The 27,234-nt window shown below is 41.1% G+C and overlaps 1 protein-coding gene across 1 annotated transcript in view; it reads left to right on the forward strand.

Annotated features, from left to right (window-relative positions):
• Positions 1 to 27,234, forward strand: part of cdh13 (cadherin 13, H-cadherin (heart)) — a 383,964-nt gene that overhangs the window by 347,890 nt on the left and 8,840 nt on the right. Inside the window, exons 13-14 of the mRNA XM_073472809.1 lie at positions 19,302 to 19,535; positions 22,232 to 22,450. Of these exons, the coding sequence (XP_073328910.1) occupies positions 19,302 to 19,535; positions 22,232 to 22,450 (453 nt within the window). The remainder of the gene's footprint in view (positions 1 to 19,301; positions 19,536 to 22,231; positions 22,451 to 27,234) is intronic.

Consider the following 27,234-nt stretch of genomic DNA (forward strand, 5'->3'; position numbering starts at 1 on the left):
ATGAATAAGAGAAATCATTTTGTTTACATGCGCCATGAGCATGCTAACATTTAGCCTATCAGACAGAGCCCTGTTTACAAAGGCCAATCAGATGAAGCCCCAGCTAGCCGTTAGCTACCCTGACAAAATTAATCGGCATCAGTTTGGTGGTGATTGCCAGGTTATGATGGCTGAGGGAGGAGAAAAAAGCGATGACAATGGTCGACGAAGGCCTTGTGGTGAAAAGAAACAGCACTTCTGCTATATGAACTTATTTTGGATTCAGGAGAGACGACGTTGTAACGTGGGCTGGTGAAGGGGAAGGTGATGGTCCACTTTAGTGCGGTTGCTCCAGTTACTCAAGAGACGGCAGGCAACATGTGGGGGTTTCCGCACGGCCCTTTTATTCATAACACTGACCGCACCATGCCAGGTCTCTACGGCACTAATGTTACAGGCATACATGCAAATGAACACAGGCCGAGGTTCTTCTACCAACACTTCACAAAATAAAAAGGGAAGTCTTCGCTCTGTTAGCAGTATCCTTTCTCATGAGGAGCGGAAGTACACCTGCTCTTCTTCATCGTACAGGTTACATTACCCACTAAACAAAAGGAGGCGCCACCTAGTGCCGCTACATTAAATAACTGACTGTTACAACGTGTTACAAAGACAGGTACTGTGTGAGCACATCAGCACATCTGGGAATGTGGTAACAACCTAACAAAGTTAACATGCTGGTTTTCTTGGCCAAGAACTTGTGTTAAGGGAATAACTAAGGTTGTAACTTGCCCTAACGGGTAGATATTTTTTCCTGATTTTATTTTCTCTTGATTTAGTGGGCTGGCCCTACTCTATTTCAGTTTTGTCCCTCATACTATAGATCTCTGCACCTTGTTAGGCAGAGTCAAGGGCCTTGATGATTGTGATGAGAGACATTACAGTTAATTTAAAGTGCCATGTTTAATTTATATTTATTTAATTATTTAAGTTGTTTCCCCCTGGATGTTTTATTTATTTCAACTCTGCATGGTAAGAGATGTTTTGGTTGAGTTTACAAGAAAATAGTTTAAAGGGAGCAGGGGAAATTAAACTTTAATTTCATATAGTTATAATGTCTTATTTAAATTAATGTTCTGCTTAATTGGTTGGGTATTCATGTGCAGTTTGTTCAATAAAAGCATGTTCGAAATAATTTATTTCATTCTTTATTCAGTGGACATTGGCTATTCAATGTTTGGGGTCTATGTTAGCAGTGTACCTATTAATGCAGAAACACTATTATTAACTGTATAGTTAATAATATGCAAACTTCAATATTTGTTTATTTATCGCAAGTTATATCGTCATCGCAATATTGAACAGTGTTATCGCACATCGCAGATTTTCCTCATATCGTGCAGGCCTACTTAGCAATCAACTGTACTTGCAGGAGACGTGTACAGAGCCATTTGTCACTCCATGATGTGTGAAGTCGTACACTTAATTGTCACTGCTTGCATGCATGAGTGTAAATCTGTTTATTTGCATGCACCGTAGCTCACATTCAACCCTGCATCTGTATCTCTGCATGTCGTCGCTCTCCTCTCATCATGTGTTTCTGTTTCTGAGTTAATGATTGAACAGCTACAGTCCAGTTTTGCCTGGGCAGCCATACTTGGCAGGTTGATGAAGCGATATTGTTTGAGTAGATATTGTTCCAACCTGAGCAGAGAGCTTGGTAGGCTGTTTATATAAACTCTGCAGTAGCTCTGCTGGTTTTGCACGCCAACAAATTCGCTTCTGCTCTCTGATTCCCCGCCGGGACGCCAGCTGTTCGCGCATCTTAACCCCTTTCTCCTTCCTTCACGTTGGTTTTTCATTCACTGTTGGCAGATCTATGTGTTTCATGAACTTGTGTGTTCATTCCGCTTTTGAATGTCTTCGTCCTGGTACACGTGGTGCCTCTCCTGCCTGCCCCTGCGTATCCACTCACTGCTGCGTGTTGTGGTTCAGTGTTTTCCTCTGCTCCTCATTTAAATGTTAAACCGCCTCCTGGTGGGAGCCATTTGTCATTGGGAGGCATGAATACATTATCAAAGCCCCAGTCGTCTGAAACAAGGCGGCACGCACACACATTCTCACACGCATGCAATCTTTGGCGTGTGCTGCCACCGAACCTCTTATTAAAAACTCCTAAGTTATGCATGAAGGAGCCGAGCAGTGTTTGCTTTGAACACGTGGACGTACTGAGGAGGAGAGACCTCCATTTAGACTGGGAACTGAGGCGGTGTGTGCGTGTGTGTGTCCAACTGTATCGCAGCGAGACAACCTTCACACATTTAAAGAGTGCTTTGTTAATTACAGGAATATTAAGCATTAAATACACAGACTGAGCTGTGTGATAAGTCTCAGCGCTCATCACAGGCAGATCACATCCTCTCTGGTTTAAATCAAAAGCAGGAAGCAAAAGGAGAGCGGGGATGTGAATTCTAATGGGTCACAGAACAAAACTCTTTGGTGCTCAGATGGATGTAAAATTAAATAGGACTGTGTGTGTGTGTGTGTGTGTGTGTGTGTGCAGAATGTGTGTGTGTGTGTGTGCAGAATGTGTGTATCTGTCCATCTCTCTGTGACAGGTCCACATAATAGGTTCATCATCTCTTCTCTCAAAAGAGGGAAAAAGACTGACAGTGGTAGCCAGCTGTCAGTAGCAGATACCCTCTGTTTGTGTGCGTGTGTGTGTATGTGTGTGTGCTCCTCAGTGTGTCTCTACATGTGTCCATCTTCGTGTCGGCGGCTGTGCTGCCTCATTGCCATACTAAGTGCGGGGAACCAGTGTGCCGCTCATTGCCGTAATGGGCTGAGTAATTCCCCCATTTCAGGCCAGCCAAAGACACAATGGTTTCACTACTAAGTGTCTGTCATGTCACCAGCGCACAGTGGCTGGCAGACTATATGTAGATAGATAGACTCATGTTGTGTCTTTAGCCAGCTGTGATAAGGCTGCCTCAAACTACAGCGGTGAAATAATAAAGCATGATGAGCCTTTGTGTCAGCCCAGTGCGCTCAGATCCTCGGGCCAACGATAGAAGAGAACAGAGTAGAAAATAAATAAATAAATAAATAAATAAATAAATAAATAAATAGTAGTTGAAGATGAAGATGAAAGTCAGTGTTTACGGATAGCTGAGTCTTTTAGCTCTCCAGCTCTGGCTTTTAAAAGTGTAATGAAACCCCTCTAAACCCTGATTTAGTTATTGATGAATAAATGTTTGATTAATAGGGGATTTGGGACAGAGCTGAGAGCAGATAGAGGCATAGTGAATGCTTAAAATCAGCCGTGACTGCCCTCTATAACTTTCCAAAGAATCCATTATACTAGAGCCAAGAGAGCAAGAGCTGAGGAGCAGACTGTGTCTAATAGATGGTAAATATAGTAACAGCAAGCTCGTTGTCAAAGCAACGTAAAGAGAAACATGCAAGAAGGTGAGACAGGTTTAGGTGATGAGGTAGGTAGACAAGTAAAATGTGATAATTAAAGAAATGATAGGACAAAGAAATAAAGTCTCGACAGACTACCCATTGATCCCTGACCAGTAACAGCTTGCTGTCTTATCACAACATGATGTCACTTTCAAGAAAGGGTTAGGGACCGACTTCCAGCAACACATGCAATGAAATTCATGGTGTGTATGGTGGTGGATGTTCAGGAAAGCCTAAAGAAAGACAAAAAAAAAATACTGTGACCTTTCCTCTGTTTCAGCTGTACATCACTTCCTCTTTCACTTCACCATGTTCAGGGTACAGTCACACAAATGTGAAGGCAGGCGAATGACCAATGTGGGCAGTGCAAGATGCGATCTGCTCTGGTTTGTAGTCCATATGTTTTTGCTATCGGTTGAAGCTGCGTCCTTGCCGGTTAAAGTTCACCGATGCTGAACTCCACATGAAGTGGAGATGTGAATTTGCTTCGTGACCATGTAATAGACCTTACCGTCCCTTGTGTCACCTTTACTTTTGGCCTTGCCTATTTGTGAAAACAACCCCACTTCCGTGGCCAGTTGTCCAATAATAAACATGCTACATCCCGTTACACTTTTAAAATAAAGGCACCTAAACTACTTGGTCAGGTTTAGGAAAAGATCATGATTCTGCATGAAATAACTACTTCCTCAAAATAGTCTGCCCTGGCTGTTTGCCTCACACAGGACTCAAATTCTAGTGGCCTGGGTGACAGTCCTAGAAATAGATCAATCAACCATCCCCAGCCTGCTCCTGTTGTGGACTTTCTTGGTCCTTCATAAACACATGTATCTTCGCATCTAAGTGAGCACAACCATCCCCCTCACATGTTGACCTCTATAATTGATCGGCAAGTCAAATACATGCTTTGCTATACAACTAGGCTGTTTATGATCTCCTTCACTTGCTACTATTAATTTCAGGAGCAGAAATCACAGCACTGTGTGCTCCTATCAGTCAACATTTTGAACACATCGTGGTAGGCTATAAAATTCTAACATGCTAGTCTTTCTGTCTGGACTCCGGATCAATTGTCACGGCCGAGGCCCATTTTCATTCCTGAAATCTAAACCTAAAACTACTGTCTGAAGGATGGGGTGATTATCAGGCTGATATATCCATAGTCTGAACCTGAAGATCAGAGGCTTTGTGAGACGGCATGAGTTAAATAAATCCTGGAAGTGTTTACTTGCCCTCGTCTTGTCTTAAGGTTGCTTTCACTCCACTTATATATCTCTCTTGTCAATCCCTTTATGGAGACAGCCACAGAGGCAAACAGGTTAACTACCATGATGAAATGTGTTCTTGCCCAACCAATCAATTATGACCCTCCTATAGCAGTAGGCTGCGGTGACGCCAGCATGAGGGAAGGATGCAGGGTAGGGAATCAAGGCATCTTGACCCAGGCTAATGGCAGTGTAATGGGATATGCTCTGGAAAGCGCAGAAGATCACAGCTCAATGCTGTCTTGCCTTCTGTTGCCTCCCCTGTCTTGCGGCACTGCCTCATTAACCCCAAATACACACTGTGCCTTTCTCACTTTAGCGCTTTACTGCCATCTCCCCATCCTCCGTCTCTCCCTTTCCTGTCCCTCTCTGACTGCCTCTGTCCTTCATTTCTCCACTCATAGAGGAACCTCTTGGGGAAGTCGTCACCTTGTAAAAAAGACTCTTGTAACATCTCTGATTAAAGAATACCTTTGTTCAGTTTTGCCAGGGAAGATATGTCTCTCTGTGTTGTCGGCTGTTATCAGGCCCTGTCTCTCTTGTGTCCTTGGAATACTGATTCATCCGCAGATCAGAAGTTATCGCTGCGCCTGGCACACTAAAACAAACACGCCTCTGCCCACTCAGCAAGAGAGCCTGAGTCTGAGTGCAGCAATACCTAGTGGGTACTTATTTTGTAAAAAACTGACACTGCTGGTTATGTGGAGAGTGAGTGTATTCAATATGATTAAAATTTAAAAAGTGGCCCTCACCTCCACAGCCAGGCACATCTCTAACAGGAATTTTCCACCAGGGCTTCCTCTGTGTAGATATGAACAGCTTTGGGTAGTAGTTTTAATGACAGTGATCCAAATGAAATGAGATGAGTGGGCAGTGGAGATGGAGAGCGATAGATAATGAAAGATGAAGTCGGATGATGGAATCCAGCACACATGATGGAGGATTTCTTTCAGTTTATCTAGAAAGTACATGATTAGGCCAACATAGTAAATCTGTCAGAGGCTTAGTTACTGATGAAGAGTTGAAGGCACCATCTGCGTATGTCAATATGTGTGTTTATCTATCTGGGCTGTATGGCGAGTGTGGCGTGCAGGGCTTGGGGAGCGTTTTTAATTACACAGCTTCACAGTTTCTTATATACTGTAGAGGCCTTAATTAACACCTTACGCATTAGAATTGCCACTTAAACGCACATATACACACATGAAAAGTATCAAAGTAACTTCAGGAAGTTTTTTCCCTTGGTGGCAAACAGATAATAAGTTTCAAAGTCCCAATTTACACCTGGTATGAACCTGTGATGTGGATGCGCTTTTGAATTCTAAATGGGAAACAGACAACTTTTCAGTGGTACACTTGTTGGTGCTGCTGCATCGCCAGGCAAACACAGAGGGTGTCATTAGTCTGTAGTCGTTACATTGTGCAGGCAAAATGTACTGTAAAGCACATTTGTAACATTTTTTCCTTAAAATAACAGCTTCAAAATAATTTTGATGGTACAGTGTCTTGTAATAGGGTGAATGGTGTCTCAGCCCCCCTATCACTTGTTTCTGCATTATGTATCTTCAGTGAGAGGGTAGGATCACAGAGTTGCATGCAAGTTTAACATTATTTTAAAAAGTATACAGTGTCAGGAAAGCTATTGAATTTACTCTGTTCCTTGACCCACCTGTATCTGAATAATGACTGCCAATCCATGGGCCTTTGCATTTACAAAGACAAACTCCAAATTGCCAAAGGTCGCCAAGGGCTGTTGAAGCCACCTGATGCAGCTGTGTGGTGATTCAGAAATGGATATCACTTGTGATGATGGTTCAGCGGACATTCGTCTAAAAATGTGTTTCTCGATTCCTCTCTTCTCGTATCTTCTCCTTGCATCTCTTCTCGTATCAGTAGGGACTAAGTGGATGGAAAAGATGCAAGTGAGGGTAATGTCAATGCAGTTAAGGGAAGTGGGATATAGGCAGTTTAATTATTATTGTAGGAACTGTGCAGGTGCATGTGTCTCGTCGATTCAATTGTTCCAGTGGACTAGTATGCACAACACCAGCCCCCTGAAACCAAAGCAAAATGGAATTCAGCCATCATTCATTTGTATTATTTTACACCTGTGCTTTTTCTACTGTCTTCTCCGAAAGAGGCCCTCAGACAATTTGGGAATGAGGAGCAGGTGTGTAAGCAGGCTGAGAACAGGTGCCTATATAGGGCCTTTAATCATTTTTGAATGTGTAATTTATTTTGGTGGATTTCTGTTTGCACAGAGCACTAGAAAGCATAATAAAATAGAAGTTAACTGTTTGAAAGTATCTTTTGTAATATTTTCCAGCAGGCCATTAGATCTTGCTTAGGTGCTTTAATATTGTGAGTTTAACAAACTTACTAATTAAAGTTGTTTAACTTGGATTTTTCATTTGGATCTGACACCTTATCACAGTAAAAATCCTGTAGCAGTCTCTGGGAGCAGACCAAAACAAGAAATCTCCCAAGGAAGACAATTTTGGTGTTTAATTAGTACAGAAAGAGCTTGCGGTATAAGCCTGCTTTAAGCTATATCAAAACCCTCCTCCTCCCATCACTCGGTATAATAGCCAGCGACTGATAACCCAAACTCTATTCTGGAAGTAATTTGCCAGACTAGCAGCGATGCACCTGTACCCAGCACTGCTTCTCTCCCCGAAGTCATCCCTCTTAATGACTTGTGCCTATTGTAATTGGCTCTGGCTGGTTTCATTTACAGTTCTGATCAGCCAATCAGATTAGCAGGGTGTCATGTGATAGTGTTTGCCGAAGCCCGGAGGAGACTGATGAGTGATGGGACAGAATGAAGTGGGTTATCTGAAGGGAGTTTTAACAAGGTCTGGGACTTACACAGTGGCAGACAGATAGAGGAACTAGGAAATACAATGGCAGATAGGATATCATCTTATCTGTCAGCGGTGAGTGCACAGAATGGTAGAAGTAGCTGCTTTTTACATGAAATGCACCGGCCAGAGGATGGCATATGTTTTAACACTGTCGTCAACTTTTAATTTCTTTCTTTCCATTCTCAATCCATTAAGTATCAGGAATTTATTTGAGGCAGTGTTACTTTGAGTGGCGTGTTTTTTTTTTTGACTGGACTATGACTTGTAAAGACTTACTTCCTCTCATAGTGGATGGGGGAATGAAGAAAAATGAAGAAATACTTCATAATTTAGTTATCCTATAAAGAGTAATTGATATTTGAGGAGGATGAGTCTTAAAAATTGAAGTTAAGAACAGCAAATTCTCTAGTCATGCCTAATGCTTCCACAAGGGTTTTGTAATTTGCATGTTTGAACGATTAAACGACGTTGACATTAAACAACGTTAAAACATGCCAGATAGGAATCCCAGAGGACCAAACTTGAAGAACATTGCTTTATAATAACCATCACAAATGATCTGTAAATGAATAGTGAATTAAACCTTACTTAATCGTTGTTTCAATGAAATGCTTTAAAAACCATTTATTTACTATTTCTAGAAAGGTTTATAAACATTAGTTGTAACTTTACAAGAAACAATTCCCCAATAAATGGTTCATAAAGAGTGAAATAACTATTAACTACAGTTTAATTAATTATAAATTAACCATTTATCAAAGGTACAATATGTAAGAATTTTAGCATGCTAACCAGCTAGCCCCAGTCCGTCCTGTCTCGTAATACCACTTTTTTGGTCTAATCAATAAACTTCTCACAAAATGTCAAGAAAGTAAATTATCTTGTACCTATTTTTTCTTATTACACAGAAAAATAAAACGTTGCACCTTCTGTTTTCAAGTTTCGCATTTTCACAGAACAAAGTCACAGAACTGTTATTAAAACTTGTAAACTGAACATTAAAACTGTTTCATTTAAAAACTGTATTTTTTAATTTCCCATATAACATTTGTACATATAGCATGTTTTAATTTATCTTTTGCCTGATATATAACACACATATCTCTAAAAGTGGCACATGCATTTTGTTCCATTCCCTGGGTTGTGTTGTGTCTATGTCGTTTCGTGTTTTACTGTGTGTGACTTTAATTTCCCGTGCTTTCAGTTGCTGAATAATTCTGGTCTGCACTGGTTGTGGAAACACATTTCTCAACAGAGGACAATACACTGCAATGCTGTTCAACACATAGCAGTGGAAAACAAACTATCCTAGTGTGATGGTATACAGATCTCAACATAATGTGCATTCAAATTGAGTGTGTAAGTGTTTAAATAAGAACAGGCTCAGGAATCTGTTACAGTACACGAAGAGAAATGGGTAGATTCAGCAGTGCATGTGCTACCTTGTGTATTATGGCTCAGTATTGTGCTGTTATTTGTGTTGTTAAGTTGGAAAACATTGTAAAGTGACGGGGAAGAGATTTAACAAGAGTTCGGTTAAATATGACATGGAGAACACTTCATATGTTCGTATAATTTCGAAGAAATCACTCCCCTTCAAAGGACCTTTTGTCCTGCTCTCCTCTCCTCCCTTTCTCATTTAAGATTTTTCCTTCATTTATCTTTTCTCACCCTCCTCTATTACCTTGCTGTAGTCCACCTATGAATTAGTCTTCCTGACTGTTTAGCTGCAGCATGATGTATTGTGACATTTTCCAATGAGCCATTCCTCATGCGCCAGCCCTGCTCCTGGCTTCCACTAGTACCTGCTTGTTGTTATTTCATTTCCTTCATCATCTCCTTTTATGTGGCTGAGGAAAATAATCATAGTAATAACAATGCTGAATATTTGTAGCCAAGGGCATCATCCAGTGCTTCTTCTGTAGCTGAGCTGTCCTGATATTTAATGGTTATTCTAATGAGAAAAAAAGAAATGTGGCCAGATAAGAAGAGTCTTGTTTCAGCTTTGTCCTTGGTGACAAACTCTGCAAGTGGACCTTCTTTAATCCTGTGAATTCACTTGTAGCAGGGGGCCTTTGCCAGACTAATTTCACAGTAAGAAAAACAGATCAAATGTATTACTTTGCCAAAGATGAAAATGGAACTAGCTGTACTTTCCACCCCTTCAAATTCGTTGTACTCCCTCCATCACCTCCTCTCATAAAACTTCACAATGACAACAAAATTATTTTCCCCCAGGTGGAAATACAAAGACCGAGCAGATCATGGATTTTAATTCTCACCACACCATGCAGGAGCAGGAATTGGTACATTTCAAACTGCTGCTGGTCACAACCCTGTCTTTTCTTCCTCCTCTGCAACAGTAGGGAGAGAAAGTCAGACAACAGATTGAAAAAATAAAGCGATAACAACAGAAAGTGACAGCCAGACAGAAAGAGAGCATTAGCCTAAAGCCAAAGTGTTGGGAGCAAAAGAGTGTTTGGGGGGTATATAGAGTGATATAAAGAGAAAGCAGCGAAGAGAGAAAGAGAGAGCCTCAGTTTGTAGCCTGTAGCTGTGGATTAGACCTGACGGCCCCAGGAGTCAATCAGTCTGCTCGCTCCTCTCATCTCTAGGCAGATGGGAGAATAACAGGGCAGTCCAACTGCCAGCCAGGGGCAGGTGGAGAGGAGTTGGGAGTAGAGCTAGACGATGGAGATGGAGCAGGAGGGCAAAGCCCAAAGCCCAAAGGAAGAGGTTGGAGGTGATGAAGTCTGCCTTGCCTTTGCAGAATTTATTCAACTTACGTCTTAGCTGCATCCATCCCACAAGCATTGTGTTCTGCAAAACTTGGCTGCTGCAACCTAAAAATATAATAGTGTTTGTCTAAATATTGCATAGTACAAGAAGAAAATGTCTGTCTGAAACATATCACAAATCTATGAAACATTGCTGTGGATTACTGTGGATTGTAAAGAATAATTTCAGGAAGGGGAACCCTTTTTCAAAGCAGATGTTATTTGCCAATCTTGGGAGTGAAGAATAATTTTACACGAAGTTGCAAAATACCTGGTAATTACATATATTGAAATTAAATGTTTGACTGCTGCTACTGTTCTTTTGGTGTCTTTTTAAACCTCATGAGGGTTGGGTACTTCATGTGCAAGACACAAAAATAAAATAAATCAATCATGTAGTCAACCTATATGTCATTTTATTCTTGAAAGGTGTAATATGTAGCAATTCTGCATTCAGATAGAAGAAACGAATAGGCCTTTGTTATGTATTTTGTTGAGGTGTGTGCTTACATTATCCCAAATATTCTAATAGTGCATTTCATGTGGCCGCTTGTCGTTGCCTCCAGGTTAGGGAAGTTGGCGTATGACACTGAATTCAACACGAATAAAACTTTACCTCATCTGTGAACATTTGAGCCGAGTCACATCAGATAGATTTTCATCAGCAGTGGTGGTTGTTTATTGGTGTATGCATCAACAGTGAAGCTAGTTTGACAGCAGGGACATTTGTGTTTATTTGAGTTATTTATGCAGTGTTTATCTGCCCCAAACAGCCAGATTACTTTACTGTACTCTAGCAAAAAGCTAACGTTAGGGGGCAACGACATACCTAGGGTGTGTGCGTCTGTGTGATTAAATTCAGGACAACTCTGTGATTTCAGGACACACAGGTTCTCTCTCTTCTTTTCCCCTCTCCTCTCGGTAATGTTATCTTTATGAAAGAAAAAGAACGTTTCCCCTCCCGCTCCAGTTGGCATTCACCATTACAGAACATAAACACCCGACAAACAAAGGTCACCTCCACTGATCACTTCTGTAGTCAGGTTGATAAACAGGAGTGAAGATAAATCCGCTTTTTAATCCCACCGACTTGTTTGTCAGTTATGTTGCAAAACGACGTTTTTCTTAAACCTAACTAAGTAGTTTTTGTGCCTAAACCTAACCAAACCGTAACAGTTTGATAAGTCCAAAAGTCATGATATGTCATAACTTATACAATGTTTGTCAGCAAGCTTTATTTTGAAAGTTTAACATGTGTTATTGCTAACTTGACCTTAGAAACTGACGCTAGAGGGGTAGGTAAAGCGACATAGTCTGAAGCTTAATGCCACTGAGTGCCATATTTGACAAGTTCGGTGTTAGAATGTGTTGCTCAAAACTTAATATTAGAGTTATGGATGTTTTTGGTTTTTTCTCCACATGATGTAGTACCAGCTCATTATTTTGCCTTCTTTGACAGATTACTGACATGAAAATTGGACAAAAATGTAATGAGTGGTTGCCGAAGTTTTAAGAGTTTTAATAGTTTGGAGGAGTTTGGAGCATGACGCTTAAGATGTGCTCGACCTTTCAGTAAATCATGTGTGCAGATAGAACATCATCATATTACTATTTTAAAGCTGCTATTATCAATAATTTTTAGATTAAAGAAAAGAACTATGTGACAACGTGTAGTGACAGGCCGCTCATACTGATGGATCCACAGAAAGGTATTTCCTCAGCTATTCAGTGTGTTTTAGCGTCTTAACAGCTAATTGTTTTCGTTGTACAACCCAAACCTTTACTGTTTTAGTTCTTTCTCACTGTTCTCATCAGCGTTTTTTTCATCTTGCGTTTTTTTATCAGTTCTGATAAATTGACTGTATACAGCTGTAAACAGCAGACCAACAAAATTAGTAGTAAGCCGTTGAACATTGTGGCGCATTTAACAGCCAAAGAGCCACTTGTTTTCCTTAGGTGTTGGTGGGGACCGAAAAGAGAGCTGACAGAGAGTAAATATTGGACTCACATTCATCAGGTGGCAAGAAACCCAACTCCAAATGAATGACAGTGTGTCTGATGGAAGTGTAAATATGCAAGTTTGTTAGATCATCTTAAAAAGGCGATGGTTTTTCAGTGTAGTTTACAGCTTTTTTCAACCAAGTGGCCAAAATTCAGTTAATGCAGGAATTATATTATGCTAATCCACTCTGTCAGCCAACACATGTTGCATTGATACACTCTGTGAATATTTGCATTTTACTGAATGTGCATAGTTTGCATTTGTAGTACAATCTCAGAACAGAGAAGCTTAAAATTAAAGCCCACGGGTGGTTGCAGGGTGGAGGTGAAGCTTTTGAAATAATGTAGGAGCAGGAGAAACATTCCTTGCGTGTGTTTTGCAAATGATTGGTGCAGCAGCAGCGTTTCAAACCATCTCAAATTAGCTGCCTTATTGCAAAATAGGTGCTGGATATACAGTATGATGGACTTGGTGAGTGAGTTTGTCATGTGTGGGTGTAGCACAGCTACCAGAGTCCTCTGCCAGAACTGGCTCGCAGGCTTGCTTAATATTAAAGAGGAACTTTTATGGAGACAATTAAACCTAATTTCATTCGTTAATTAGTGTAATTCCTGCTCTGAAACCAATTTATCAGAATCAATCCCCACTTGTGTAAAGCTAATTTTAGCTTTGGACTGTTGAATGTTTCAGTGAAAATAATACATCATTCATTATCTCATTTGTACAAAAAACATTCTTCACTTGAAATTAGGATTTGCTTTGCTTGTGCAAGTTTTAAAACTTTCTGACTTCATTCCTGAAACCTATTTACACCCTAAATAAAAGCAGTGCGCAGAAAAAATGAGGGCTGTAGAATAACACACTAAAGGGATTTCCATCTCGATTTATGTTATTTTAACTTGTTAGCAAGATGCAATATGTCAGAGCCACAAGGGGGATTGGATTACTTTAGATTTGACAGAATTTATATCACTTGCAGGCACATTAGGATCAAGTTAAACGATACATTGCCATGGCCCGGGGGGGGGACTGCTGAGGGGAGATGGAATGTAATAAAGACAAAGAGGGAAAGACTGTGCAGGAAAATGTCTCTTGTCCAGACAGTCATGGTCCCCAGATGCAGATGATGAAGCTTACTGACTTTGGGGATCCCCCAACTTTTCATCTAGCACCACCGTGAGGTTATTATGTTCTTTTGTGAAAAGTCACTACAACTTTTAGATGTGTGGCCATGACATGTCCTGATCCTTTAACCCTTAATGTGGTTTATGACCAAATACCAGAAAAGCTAGCGGTAGTAAATGATGGTAAATATCGATCTTGTCACACTCTTGTAGTCACACTCTAAAGCATTCTGCTTTATTGTCTGTTTAACTCTAAATGGGACCATGATATAAGAAAATGAACATCATTCTGTATTGAAGAAGACTTGAGGCTAGCAATCGAGACCATAAACTCATCTCTATAATAAATCAAGTGAGAAGTGGGGTTATTTTATTATAAACTTTTATATGACTTATAAGTCTTATCGACTTCTTTTTGAAACCATTGCAGTCACCCCCTGCTGGCTGTTAAATAAAATGCATATAGTAGTAAGAGGCAAACGCAATGCAAAGAGCTTGAGTCCCATGTGAGGCAAACATCTAGTGGTGACTGTTTTGAGGAAATATTTGTTTTAAGCAAAACCATAATGTTTTCCGAGACCTAACCATTGTCAAATCGTTTTTTTGAAAACTGGATGAAGCATGTCTGTTAACTTCACCACAGGTGAGCATACCTGCCAACACTTTTTTAAGCCTTTTTTTCTCTGTGCCCTGACACACGTTACTGTGCTTGTTCAAGCCCTTGTCTCCACTCAGTTTTCCCATGAAAATGAATTATGCCCATGAAGAAGAAATATGCTTCTGACTTTCACTCCACTTGGTGCGAGACCTTCCCCTTTTGTAATGAAAATTTTAGATGAGATTTTTTAGATTTTAGATTTTTTGATCACTTTTTGAACATGTATGTTTTTTTAAACTTATTTTACTATGAGCTATTAATTCAAGATTAATCCATTTTCACATGGTTGCATTTATTCTGCTAAGGGTTAGGGTTAGTGTTTTATGGGGGTGGGGGCATTGAGTGTTGGACATTTGCCGATACACCAGAAATCTCCCTCTTTGTCGCAGTTGGCAAGTATGGGCGAGACCAAATGCGACTGGTCTATTTCAGGGTTTGGTGGGATACCAGGTGGCTTCTTTAATACAGTCTATCACCCAAACCCAAAGATTCATGTGTCATACTACTGCTGTAAACAAAAGTTCTTTGCTGTGGCTGTTGTTTGATTAATTTGTACACACCAACATGGCCATTAAGACTGATGAATGTACAAAATATAATAATTGTGCAAGTCCCACTTCTTATCTGGGTTACTAGAGGAAGTGAGTCAAGCCTGAGATGACACACAAACATAACAGGATTGCACACACGCTCCCTGAGAGGCGGTGAGCACAGAGCTTTGTTCTCATTTGAATCTTGTTTTTCATTGATCTGACCAATCTGTGTCCATGTTCTCCTGGCTTGGATTTGCAAGAAATGGAGATTGAACCCTGTTTTAATAAGACAGAAACTCTGTGCTGCCAACATAACAGCTCAACCGCTTGAAGTGGCGGTTAATGCATTTTTTTGGAATCTGAACTCTGAAAACCAATAGGGGGACAGTCTTCTACACATTAAAGTATGTCGCTTCTTTCCGAAATATCGCCTACTTAATGTTTGTTTTAGGGCCTAACACGCAGGAATGGGTCGACGCTTTGTAGCTGCAAAGATCTGTAAATTGCCTGTCTCTTTTAGAAACTTGCAGTGTGTTAAATCAGAACTTCTGTGACAGAGCGGTGTGAAGCGGAGGCCAGCAGACAAGCTCCATTGATGCCGAGGCAGGCTGATGATGACACAGGCATGATGCAATGGAGATAAGGAGAAGGAGAAGAGAGAAATAGCGTGATTAGGTATGGGGAGTATGCATTCAAGAAGACAAACAGCTTCATTTAAAGCTAGCCAAGCAAAGAGACGGCCTCTCCCACTACAAATGGGCTGAAATTTGCATCTTTTTGCTGACGGGGGAACCGAGCCCCATCCTCTCTCTCTTGGTCTCACCTCTCAAGTGATAATAGATTATCTGAGGTCTCGCCTGAAGAGCTAGTGTCTTTGATTTGCTTTTGAACACATTTTCTGTCTGCTTTTGCTGAGGTAATTCATCTCTGCTCTTGATCTGCCGCTGATACTGTCACAGCCGTACTTATCTAAACTATATAAGGGCTGTGTGCTGTTTTGTTTCATTCCTTGACTGCATATAGAAAAAAAAACAAAGCGTGCAGAGATAGCAGTCATTTCACGACTATGACACAGTAGAAATGCCAAACTCGCAAGCATTACATTTGATTTCTCCCAATCTCTCATAATCACAGTCTGCTGATGGATTTACAGCTGAGAATTAAATTAAACTTTGGAGCTCGGCAAACAAAACAGAATCATACTGATTATCTGATAAACACTCACCAGTAGATATGATTTCACTGCAGACTGTTACAAAGCAGAAAATGTGTCAGTTGCGGGTTAATGCAGGACAGCCTGCTTTTGCCATCAGTCATCTCTCTTGTGTTTTCTGTGCTGAAACTCTTGTGTTGCTACACCCAAATGGTGTTAAAACAAATCTGATGGAAGTGTATTTACCCGCTGTTATCATAACTACTATTGTTCCGGTACAGTGAGAGTGTTTGAGCTTTGTAATTGACCCATTGTATGTGGGTTGGTGGGATAGCAGGGAGGAAGAGTAGCCACTGTGTGTGTGTGTGTGTGTGTGTGTGTGTGTGTGTGTGTGTGTGTGTGTGTGTGTGTGTGTGTGTGTGTGTGTGTGTGTGTGTGTGTGTGTGTGTGTGTGTGTGTGTGTGTGTTTGTGTGTGTGTTTGTGTGTGGGTAGGCATCTATATGAGTGCGTATGAAGTTGGATTACTGCCATTATCACAGAGAATCAGCACCTACACATGCCTTTAAGGTTTCTGCTACACTTGACACACAGTACACTCATGCATTTACACAAATAATAAATATTTAGCACTTGGACACTTGCCTCAACTGCATTGCCGGAGGGATTCAGCAGCCTGGGCAACACTTTATGTTGTGCCTGTTTTAAGAGGTTGTGTATGAATAAAAAGCCTCAGCGTGGAGAGGAAGTCTATTTGATACTTCTGTTATGAAACTGTGGGTGTTCTTGTGCATGTGCAGAAAAAGGGCTCACAGTAGGTCTATGTGTGAAGTCATTTCCAGTGCATGTTTACACCCATGTTATGTGTGACTTTTTATTCTGAATGGCTGTTCTGTATAAAAGGTACAAAAGTGGAAAGAGAGGTCATTGTTATCCCGCCTCTGAGCGGTAACAGGGTCAAACCAACATCTTTGTGAAAAGAGTGTGCCAGCAGCAGCACCAGTATCAACCAATCCCCTGTCAGATACTGTCAGTTTCTTAAGTTCTAGCATCCAGTTGACGGCTACCTAAAACCCCAACCCTAAACAACGGTTGTCCTATCATAGCTTTGCAACTCTAGACAGTAGCCATGTTTCTATAAAATGTCAAGCGCTTTTTAAGTGAACTTTTGAGTTCTCAAAAAATAAAAATGTGAATCTGGTTTCCATAAACTGTTTTGAGGGCATTAACTAGGCTATGTAAAGTTTAATTCCATCAGAGCATGACACGGTGTAGGCTATGTGGCTACTGAAGTAAACAGAGGCTAGAGGTAAACAAACCAGGAGACAAAATGGAGAGAGGTCTGCAAGAATTACTTTTGATACGGCAAGTTGTAATTGTTCTTACATGTCAGCTAGCATCGGCCATGTTGCAGGCTGTCCGGAGATGAGAAAGAAATGCAATGATGATAATGCAGACAGCAGACAGCAGACAGCGGAAACAGCTGATCAGTCACGGGTGTTGAATGTTTGCTACGTCAGAGTTTATTCAGCAAATCTGTTTCCATCAAACTTTTTGCGAATTAGAAGAAGTTTTTTTTTTTTTCTAATTTTTGGCGTTTCCATACAATTTCTAATGTGATATTCTTCAAAATGTGCATAAAAATGCTTTGTGGAAACATTGCTACTGCTGGTCTTTCAAACTTTGCACATCTCCACACGTTGAAGTGTTGTGCATTGGTCGGTACTAGGAGCAATACTCTATGTATGAAGAGTTTGGAGGGTGGTGTCTTTTAAGCCTTTCCAAAACCAAAAACACAGCAAAAGGGTTAGAAATGGTGATCATTAGCATGTCCAGCTAAATAGCTACTACCTACAAGAGAAACCAAGTGTACAGTACCATGCCTGGTTACATTTGTTTGGGTTTTTTAAGGCCTATAGTACATCCACTGTGTGGTATTTCACCAGTCAACACAATACTGGAAACATCAGTTTACATTCACAGCTCTGTCTTTATTGGATTTGGGGATGTTACACTCAAGCAACCCCATTCAACATTACCCGAGATACATTTATGAAACACATCAATTAGTTAAAAAGCCTTTTCCCTGGTATTGTTAGAAGGTAAAACATACTGTTTAAAAACATGAACATGACAGTTAAGCAGCTAAACGAAGTTATGTTAGAATTATACTGGGACTGATTAGCTCTCCATGCAAACTGCAGTACAAGAACAATACTTCTTTATTTCCATGTCTTCTACGTGGATCATCAGCTGGTGACTTTTTTGTGTGGAGCTTTATCCTCAGCACATCATGTATGTATGTAGCAATGTAGTGCATACTAACACATAGAGTTAACTTTAGCATAATTTGCTAGCTAGCTATTTCAATACAAGGGCCACTGGCTCTCTTTTGAGTCCAAACCCACTGCTTCAAAACTAATTTATGATTATTTTGAACTGTACATCTTCCTCTATTATCACTACAAACTGCGAACATTTAGTTCATATGTAGTTGAAATGATGTTTTGTAGATAATGATGCTCCGACCAAAACTGCCTGGAAAACTGGAAAAGATTTACCTCATCTAAGTCATGTGTCATATTTTTCCATCATTAGTTTGTTTTTTTAATGTTTGTCCTAAAAAGTTAACTTTCACCTAATCAGCATTTCATGGCAGGAACATTTTCTGCACAGTGTGTACAGCCTTCTCTGTTGGCGCCGTAAAATCCTGGAGCTTCCTGCCAGCATCACTTGACATTTATCGCACATATATCTGGACTTGTTTTTTCTCCCCTCTCTGCCCTAAATTGTCTGCGAATATATTTTTTTTTACCTTGAAGGTTTGGAGGAGACCCATTTTCCAATTACAGATCTTGTCTTTAGGTGTTAATTGCTGACTGACCTCTGGAGCTGTTGTGGATGCCATTTGGTTTTTTTAATAACCTCTAATCGCGCTGAAACAGAGAGCAGTAATAGAGAGCAGCCACGCTGCTTTTTAACCCAGCATCCTTCAATAAGGTGTAATCTCATAGAAACACAGAAGCTGGCCGTGTGCCAAGTCACTGCGCTCTTTTTCAAAACATGAGCCTCTGTGATTCATGCTCCTCCGACATCAGAATGACACGCCTTTTTGTTTTGTCTGGGCTTAATCAGGTCAGCTGAATAGAAGAGAGCAGGATGGATATGTATATTGGCATTTCGGGTTTCAGAAGAATCACCTCTTGATTTGCTCTTGCATTTCAGCATAAAGCATTTTGACACTGCAGAATGAAAATCATTTAAGGGAAAATTAACTTTTGGGTAATCATGAGTACACCCTGTTTTACTGCAGCTACAATGTGTTATTGCTCTTTTCACATCTGCCCGGATCATTACGGCTCACATTCCCACAGAATGATGAGCACCCAGGCCTACAGTAGAGCACTCAATTTTGCAGAGTGAATCAATGAACACTGTTGTCTTCTGCCTACCCTAATGTGTGTATATTTTGTGTGTTTGCAGGCAGCCCACCAGCTACAGGTACAGGCACATTGGTCATTTACCTGGAAGACTACAATGACAACGCCCCCTATGTGGTGCCATCGGTAGCGCGAGTGTGCGAAGACGCCCATGATATGAATGTGGCGATAGTTGGGGGGCGAGACAAGGACCTCACACCCAACGCAGCACCGTTTAAGATAGAACTGGGAACACAGCCAGGCCTAGACAAAACATGGAAGATTACCAGGGTGAACTGTGAGTATTTTATTTTGAAATGTGATGTTTTAAGGGAGACCTGTTATGCTTTTTTGTTTGTTATTTTTCTTTTCTTGAGTGTTTCACATATGTTCTTCTGCATGTACGTAAAGATCTTGAAAGTTAATCTATGATTCTGTAAACATTTGAACATGAAGACATCTGTGTGTATGCACATTTGTGTATGTTGAATACGGGACCAGGATTGGCTTCCAAATATTTGTGATGTCACAAATCATGCTCGTAGATCCGCCTATTAAAACCACATTTTGAATGAGCACAGAGAAAAATTACACTTTGAGGAGTGAGTGAAACTCTGCACATACATCGTTCTGCACAATGAAGCTCCAACGTTCAACTGTAGGAAGAAGAGGAAGAAAAGTCAACATTTTGTTGACTTTGCCCTTACTCTTTTTCTCTTTGCCAAGAGCTCTCACTGGGTTGTGAAAAGGCACCCTGGGGGAATTTAGGAATAAATGTAACCGAAGAGAAAGTATGACGAGGGTGAGAGAAAAGAAGAGTAAATAGAAACATTACATTTCATTGCAAGGAAATCGAAGGGTCAATTACCCTGAGTACATTGTTATTCTCTTTCACAGAAGACAAGCTCAATGCTGAACACTGAACAGGGAAGTCTAAATTGCAGATAATCACATGATAAGGATGAAGTGTAAAATGATAAAAGGAGAAGGAAAGGGGGAGGAGGATAGACAGACAACCAAGACATCGATTCAGGGTTGCATGACCGGCAGCGCTGTCTGTGTGTGTGTTTGAGTGACAGAGCAGAGCTAAAACCTGCCCAGAGGTATTAGCTGTGACTGACAGCGGGAGAGGGAGGTACAGACACTCCTCAATCACCCCCGCTGAAAGAGACAGATATGGCCAGCAGAGAAAGAGCTGGCTACCAATGAAATAGACTGGCACTGTGCTCGTCTCAGCTGTGTGTGCATGTTTGTGTGTGTGAATGTGTGTGGATCCGGCAGTTTATACTGCGTCATCGCTCTCTTGATAAAAATAACTCGTACATACATTTTTTTTAAAGTAAGCTATTAAGACACAATCAATTATGGTCAATAAAATGTTGAAACTGAAATGTAAAATTTAGTTAGCTTTAACATAGAAATAGGTGAGAAAGAACTGTGTACTTATGTCATGGACTGGCACTTGTATTTGTGCAGGCAGGTTTTTAACTAACAAGTCTGTCACAATTCTCCAAATGCACAATCTGTTGCTACTTTCAATTAACGGCCTTGATTTGATTTGATTTTCTACTTTTGTTTTTTCTTCAGCAACGACGGCTATGCTATTGTTAAACCAGCATCTGGATTTGTAGAGATCAACAGGTCATTGGTTCTATGCCCTGACAACTGTCATTTACATTTTCAATTTCTTGTTTACAACAGCACCTCGACTTCATCCTCGTGGCTTGTTGCATGTTAGGGGTAGACAAGTTCAGACATTATTAACAAAACTAGAGTTAAAAAAAAGTTAAATAAATAAACATAAACAACAAAAAGATAGAAACACAAAGTGTTACAAAGTTTGGTTTCTGTTCCGAGTAAACCCTCTTCCCAAACATATCAATAAGGATCTTCGGCAATGTTCTCTTAAGTTAAGTTTTAGCTCCTCACTTAAACCATCTTCTTAAACAAAACAATAGGATCTCTGCAAAAGAAAATGAGCCCAACATCTGAGACACTGTAGGAGTTGGAGTTGATCATCTTCATGCACACAGGACAAGTGTCTGGAAGTGCAGCTGAAGGCTAACAGCGAACTAGCTGTTTGTTCTTTGCTTTGCTTTGTTTTCCTTTGGACGACGCAAGGCGATGCACGGAGGGTGGAGGATTCCAGTTACTGAAAACCGATTAAAAGCTTAATCTTAATTGCCATACTTGTGGCGGAACAACACCTTACTCAAATACTTAATATTGTTTTTCCGTTGACTTGTCATCAACCTGTAGGTGTTATGTGTTGTGTTGTTGTCATGTGAAAGTGCATGTTGCTGAAGTGTAATATCAACACGCTTTAACAGATTAATGCAAATACACGATCAAGACGCAGGTACAGGATGTAGGAGAATCTGGCTGATTATGCAGAAGGAGACTGTATAGTTTGTAGAAACTTTAGGAAATCCTGCATGTCACACTGCACCGTGGCAAATCAAGCTGCACTGATGAGCCAGAGAGGTGGGGGTGACTAGGACAAAGAAGGGCATCTGCATTTACAAAATGTTTACCGTCACTTACTATTGCCTTGTGACATTGTTTTGAGCACCCGATTTGACAATGTAATGTTTCTCATTATATACACAACTAAAAGTCACCTTACCTGGAGCTAACAGCCGTGGCTGACAAGTCAAATGTGCAGCTTTGCATATTGTGGCACATTTCAGCATGAAGGGAACTGGCTTCAGTGTTTCTCTTGTGACTCTTAAGGAATTTTAAAGTATGATGCAACAAAATGTAACAATCTTATGCAACTTAAGTGGTGCCAATATTTGTCGCTCAGTTGTGAGGAATGGCCTGGCACACAGTTAGTTGAAGCATATAAGTTTTGCGTTAACACACATTTTTCAGTTCTGCTTTGCAAAATGGGAAGCTGTGAATGCAGAGTAGACCAACAGTACATGAACGAAGGGGATTTCTGTCCATCCACTTTATTAAACCCTGCTCTCCCTCTGTGTGTCCCCCCCACAGCCACACACTCCCAAATCATGCTTTTGCACAGTCTGAAGAAAGCCAACTACCAGCTCCCGTTGCTCATCACTGACTCAGGGGTGCCCCCTTTGTCCAACAGTACAGAGGTCAAAGTTCAGGTGTGCGTCTGTAAGAAGAACAAGATGCACTGCAGCTCTGCCCACTCCCACCGCGCCAGCCTTCTAGTGCTGCTTGCGACACTCCTGCTTGCCCTGCTCTGTAAGTACCATCAAAACCACACACACATTGAAAAAAAGAGATGATGTTTTATTTCCTGATGACCTTGTTTAAATGTGGATTAATACTTAAAGGAATAGTTCACTCTAGAACGAAATTCAGTCATTATCGACTCACCCTCATGCTGATGAGATGTCCGGTGTAGTTTCTTATTCCTCAAAGTGCAGCTGGAGACCCGCGGGGGTACCTTCCGGCAGCAAAATTCCATATAACGGGCGTCAATGTGCCCGAGACGAAAAGGTCCATAAAACTACACAAAAACTTTGTAGTATTCCTCCATACTGCTCGTCCGCTGCAATCCAAGTGTCCTGAAGTGGCGACATCCAGAGTTTACTCGAAACGACATCATTTAGTACATTTTTATAGCCTAAACAGTCACTATACTATATTTGCCTGGAGGCACGCTCCCCGCGTGCACGCAAGTCTCCCTCACAGCCGTTTACACTACGGAAGCCGCGCCAGACAAGATCAACAGAACTCGCGATAGATACACACCGGTATTTACATCCTGCTGTGAGTTTCAAAGTTTCAAATCACTAGTGCAGGCAGATCCCTCTTTGTTTGTGTGTCGCTCAGTCGCTCACAGCTGGATGTAAATACCGGTGTGTATCTATCTGTTGATCTTGTCTGGCGCGGCTTCCGTAGTGCAGACGGCTGTGAGGGAGACTCGCGTGAACGCGGGAGCGTGCCTCCAGGTAAACACAGTATAGTGACTGTTTAGGCTAGAAAAATGTACTAAATGACGTCGTTTCGAGTAAACTCTGGATGTCGCCACTTCAGGACACTTGGATTGCAGCGGACGAGCAGTATGGAGGAATACTACAAAGTTTTTGTGTAGTTTCATGGACCTTTTCGTCTCGGGCACATTGACGCCCGTTATATGGAATTTTGCTGCCGGAGGGTACCCCCGCGGGTCTCCAGCTGCACTTTGAGGAATAAGAAACTACACCGGACATGTCATCAGCATGAGGGTGAGTCGATAATGACTGAATTTCGTTCTAGAGTGAACTATTCCTTTGAGTAATATGGAATGTTGCTTCCAATTCATCATTTGGTGAGAGAGGGTTTTTCTGTGTGGGTGTGTGGGTGACATTTACTTTACACTGTTTACATCCTTTGCATTCATGCATTTACAAAGTGTGCTTTTCCTTGTATTCATCTTGCAAAACTATGTCTTGCGCAGTTCAAGTTTCAATTCAAGTTCAAGTCTTTTTCTTTTGCCGCCATGCCTAGGGCACTCCCCGGGAAGTCCAACTTGAATTTACTCTGAATATCTTATTTAAGCCATTAGCGATTGCATGAATAATTCAGCCTCCTCCATTCACAACACAAACGGAGGACGTCCAACAGCTACTTTGGTGAGAAGAAGAATCATTTGCAACTATAAGGCCCCCAGATCCCTTTTTCCCCATCTACACTTGTTCTCTGTAGTTTATAGTCAGGCTTTCTGTACGCCAGAGGCAGGGTACAGCGGGGGGGATAGTGACGGCAGTAAAAGAGAAAATAAAGAAGAAGAAGAAGACGATGAAGATAGGCATGGAATAGAAAAGAACATATGACATATGAAAAATGCAATTATAGGGCAACACATTCTCATATCATAATGACTTAATAAGCCAATTGCCAGTCACTCCCAAAACAACATGACTGTTACAGTGTACCACTGAAAGGCTTACTGGACGCTCACAGTTTGGTTAAGTTTAGGTACTGAATCTTCTTGGTTAGGTGTAGGCACTTAAATTACTTGGTTAGGTTGAGGACGTTGGTATGACATCAGTGTATGGGTTAAAAGTATGAACATACCTACGTTAAGTGTGTAATGAATATACTTATGTAATTAACCGCAGTAAAGTTATTTGTTTGACTTCATTATGTTAGTAAGTTAAAATAAGTCACAGTTTACTTTTGGTTTCACACTGGACATGAACAGTGATCTCCCAGGTTAAAGTCCTGTCCTTGTTTGACCCAATCATTTGTCCACGACCCCATTTCATATGCTGATTTGTGTTTGACTGTGAGATGTTTCCAGCTCTTTTTCCTCTCTCTTCTTTCTTTTGTCTGTTGATCTTTTTTCTCCCACTCCTTCACATGTCCTGTTGATCACTACTGCTTGCACGTTCTGTCTCGTTTCCTGTCTCTCATCCCTTGGCCCTCTCTGCCACTGTTTTTACCTCCCCCGTACCACTTCTCCTGCTGATCTGCTCTCTTGCTCTCTTTTTAACAATCAGCCGCACTCGCTCCATAATCCTTTGCTTACAGGCAGAATCTCTGCATCTCATCTTCTCATTTTCTCTCCGTATCTGTGGATCACAGCATCTACCATGACCCATCGATCTTCCTCTGGGTATGGATCAATCTGTCTATTGCTGCATATCTTTTCTCCAAGCAGCACTCATTCATAGCAGATGACTTTACTGTGTATGGGAAGCTCTTGTTTGAAGCTGCGCCTTGAAGAACTGGTTATCTCGTTCTCTCATGATGCAGTTAAAACACTTAAGTCACCTACAACTTCTGTTACAAACTCATGATTTACAGGACTTAACTGACAGCGTGTAGCAAGAAACACCATAAGCACTCCGACGTTGATAGACCATTAGTCGTGGTTTCACTGCAACACACTAATCATGAGTGTAAGCCGATGCTGTGTCAGCATTTGCAGGCAAGCAGCCACGACTCAGAAAGTTTTCATGGCAGAGATCCTGAAAGTATCCCAGCTGGAACAGTCAGTTAGCTTTTCACGCTCTCTTTTTGGGAAATATTTAGTTATCTGCGGTTGCCGTGGTAGCAGCCGCAGTGTCTGAACCAGAAAGCATGATAATTGGTCGACATGCCAAGATGACATTAGGAGAGTTGTCTCCGCAGATGTCCCTTTGCTCTGAAAGACAGTACCATTCATTACTCTACTGTAAATAGTGCGGTACGATGACAGACGGTGGCATTCATTAACCAAATAGCTGCTCCCAATGACAGATTCTTGGGCTGCCTGGTCCCATGCCCGTCTCCATGTCCATTCATTTGGACTGATGCGTGTTTGAAGAGAAGTAACAGTGAGCGGTGTTACCCTGGAGCTGGAGGTTGGAGATTAGAGAGAGACGATGCAAAGACAGTGTGTGTGTGTGTGTGTGTGTGTGTGTGTGTGTGTGTGTGTGTGTGTGTGTGCGTGTGCGTCTGTTGGGAGTCTCAGATAGCATTACAGCTGGGCGACGCATTACACTCACACACAAACACACAGGTTCCCAGAGAGATGACTCCTGCTCAAGCTCATCACAGAGACCTGTGCTGGGGGACAGATAGAGGGGACTGATCACTACAGTGTATAGTCAGATAGTCTGACAGAGAGGCAGAGAGGATCCTGTTTCAATTCCCTTATCTCCAAGCTGAACTCTGACCCTGCAAGAGAGAGATGAGGGGAAGAAAAATGGAAAGAGCCAGAGGGGAAGGATGGGGAAAGGAGACGAGAATAAAGGTGTGGAGATTAAACTCTCCTGTTTTGTTCTGTTTTTTGCCCACCGGGCTACAGGCGTATGCACAGTCACGCTGCAGTACAGTTCTCTTAATTTCTCTGGCTCCTCACATCTGTAGCCTCTTTACCTTTCCCTCCCTCCATCTTAGCTGTCTTTCTCTCAGTCAACAACCCTGTCCAAAAATTACATTTTTATACAAAACATTAGCATATTCAAATGATTTATCTAGGTAATGTGAAGTGTACAACACCTTTTTTAATTTACATGAGGAAAATTAAACAAACATTATCTGCAAACTGTTTACTGCCAGTGGGAATTGCTTTTTTTCTAAAGATATCAATAAAAGCACTTGGTTTAGTTAAAGGGAAGAATTGTGGTCTAAATTCTGAAAAACATCCAATATAAACTTGAAGCATGAAACATGAAATGTAGACTTTTTCAATATTAAAGAAGACCTGGATGCTTCCATTACCTTAACTTGGTGCTCTAGTATCCTAGGGTGCCTTTAAATCGCATTTACACTTTACATTTTGAGCATCTCATATCCAGATTAAATCCAGATGAAAGGTTAGTGAAATATATATGCCTCTCTGTTGGTTTCATGGTTGTTGGTTTCGGCTAAATGCAAGTCAGGGTCAGCCCTCCTCTGGTACAGAAGGAGGTGGTAATGCAACTGAAGTTGTAACTGACAAAAAACAGCACAAGAAGAATAACTTTAGCAGTTTAGTTCCAATGAAAACATGAACAACAGCTAACAACTATCCATAAATAAACGCATGAATGAGTCATATTTAAGACCAAAGTTGAATCATCTTTACAGCTCTAGCCAATATCACTCCCTCATCCATACAGATCATTCAATGGTTGAACTGATCCGTGAACAGATAAGCATCAGATAAAGTATATGTTGTTAAAGGGTTATTCCACCAATTTTGCACATTAAAGTTTAATGTTAACAGGTCTTTAGGTGTTGTACTACTACACATGTGACAAAAGTAGTGTAAAGCCTTTTGTGGCTCCAGAGGAAGCTGCATGTAGTCTGATAAATCGCCTCCAGTGATGTCATTCAGTGGCTGCATTGCATTGTGGATAGTTAAGGGGCCAGGTTTTGAAAAGGAAGAAGAATGTTGCCTACATCACCCACAATGCAAAATTTTAATCTGCCTGTGAAGCTACAAAAGGCTTCATACTACTTTTGGCTGTACTCCCCAAGACCTAGTAGTGCTACACGCTTCACTGCGACCACTTTGCAGCTTTTCCAGGTGCACAGCAGGTAGATATAGTCTGCAAGAACAATCAAAG

The sequence above is a fragment of the Pagrus major genome, chromosome 8, assembly GCF_040436345.1.
Source record: "Pagrus major chromosome 8, Pma_NU_1.0".
Lineage (NCBI taxonomy): Eukaryota > Metazoa > Chordata > Actinopteri > Spariformes > Sparidae > Pagrus > Pagrus major.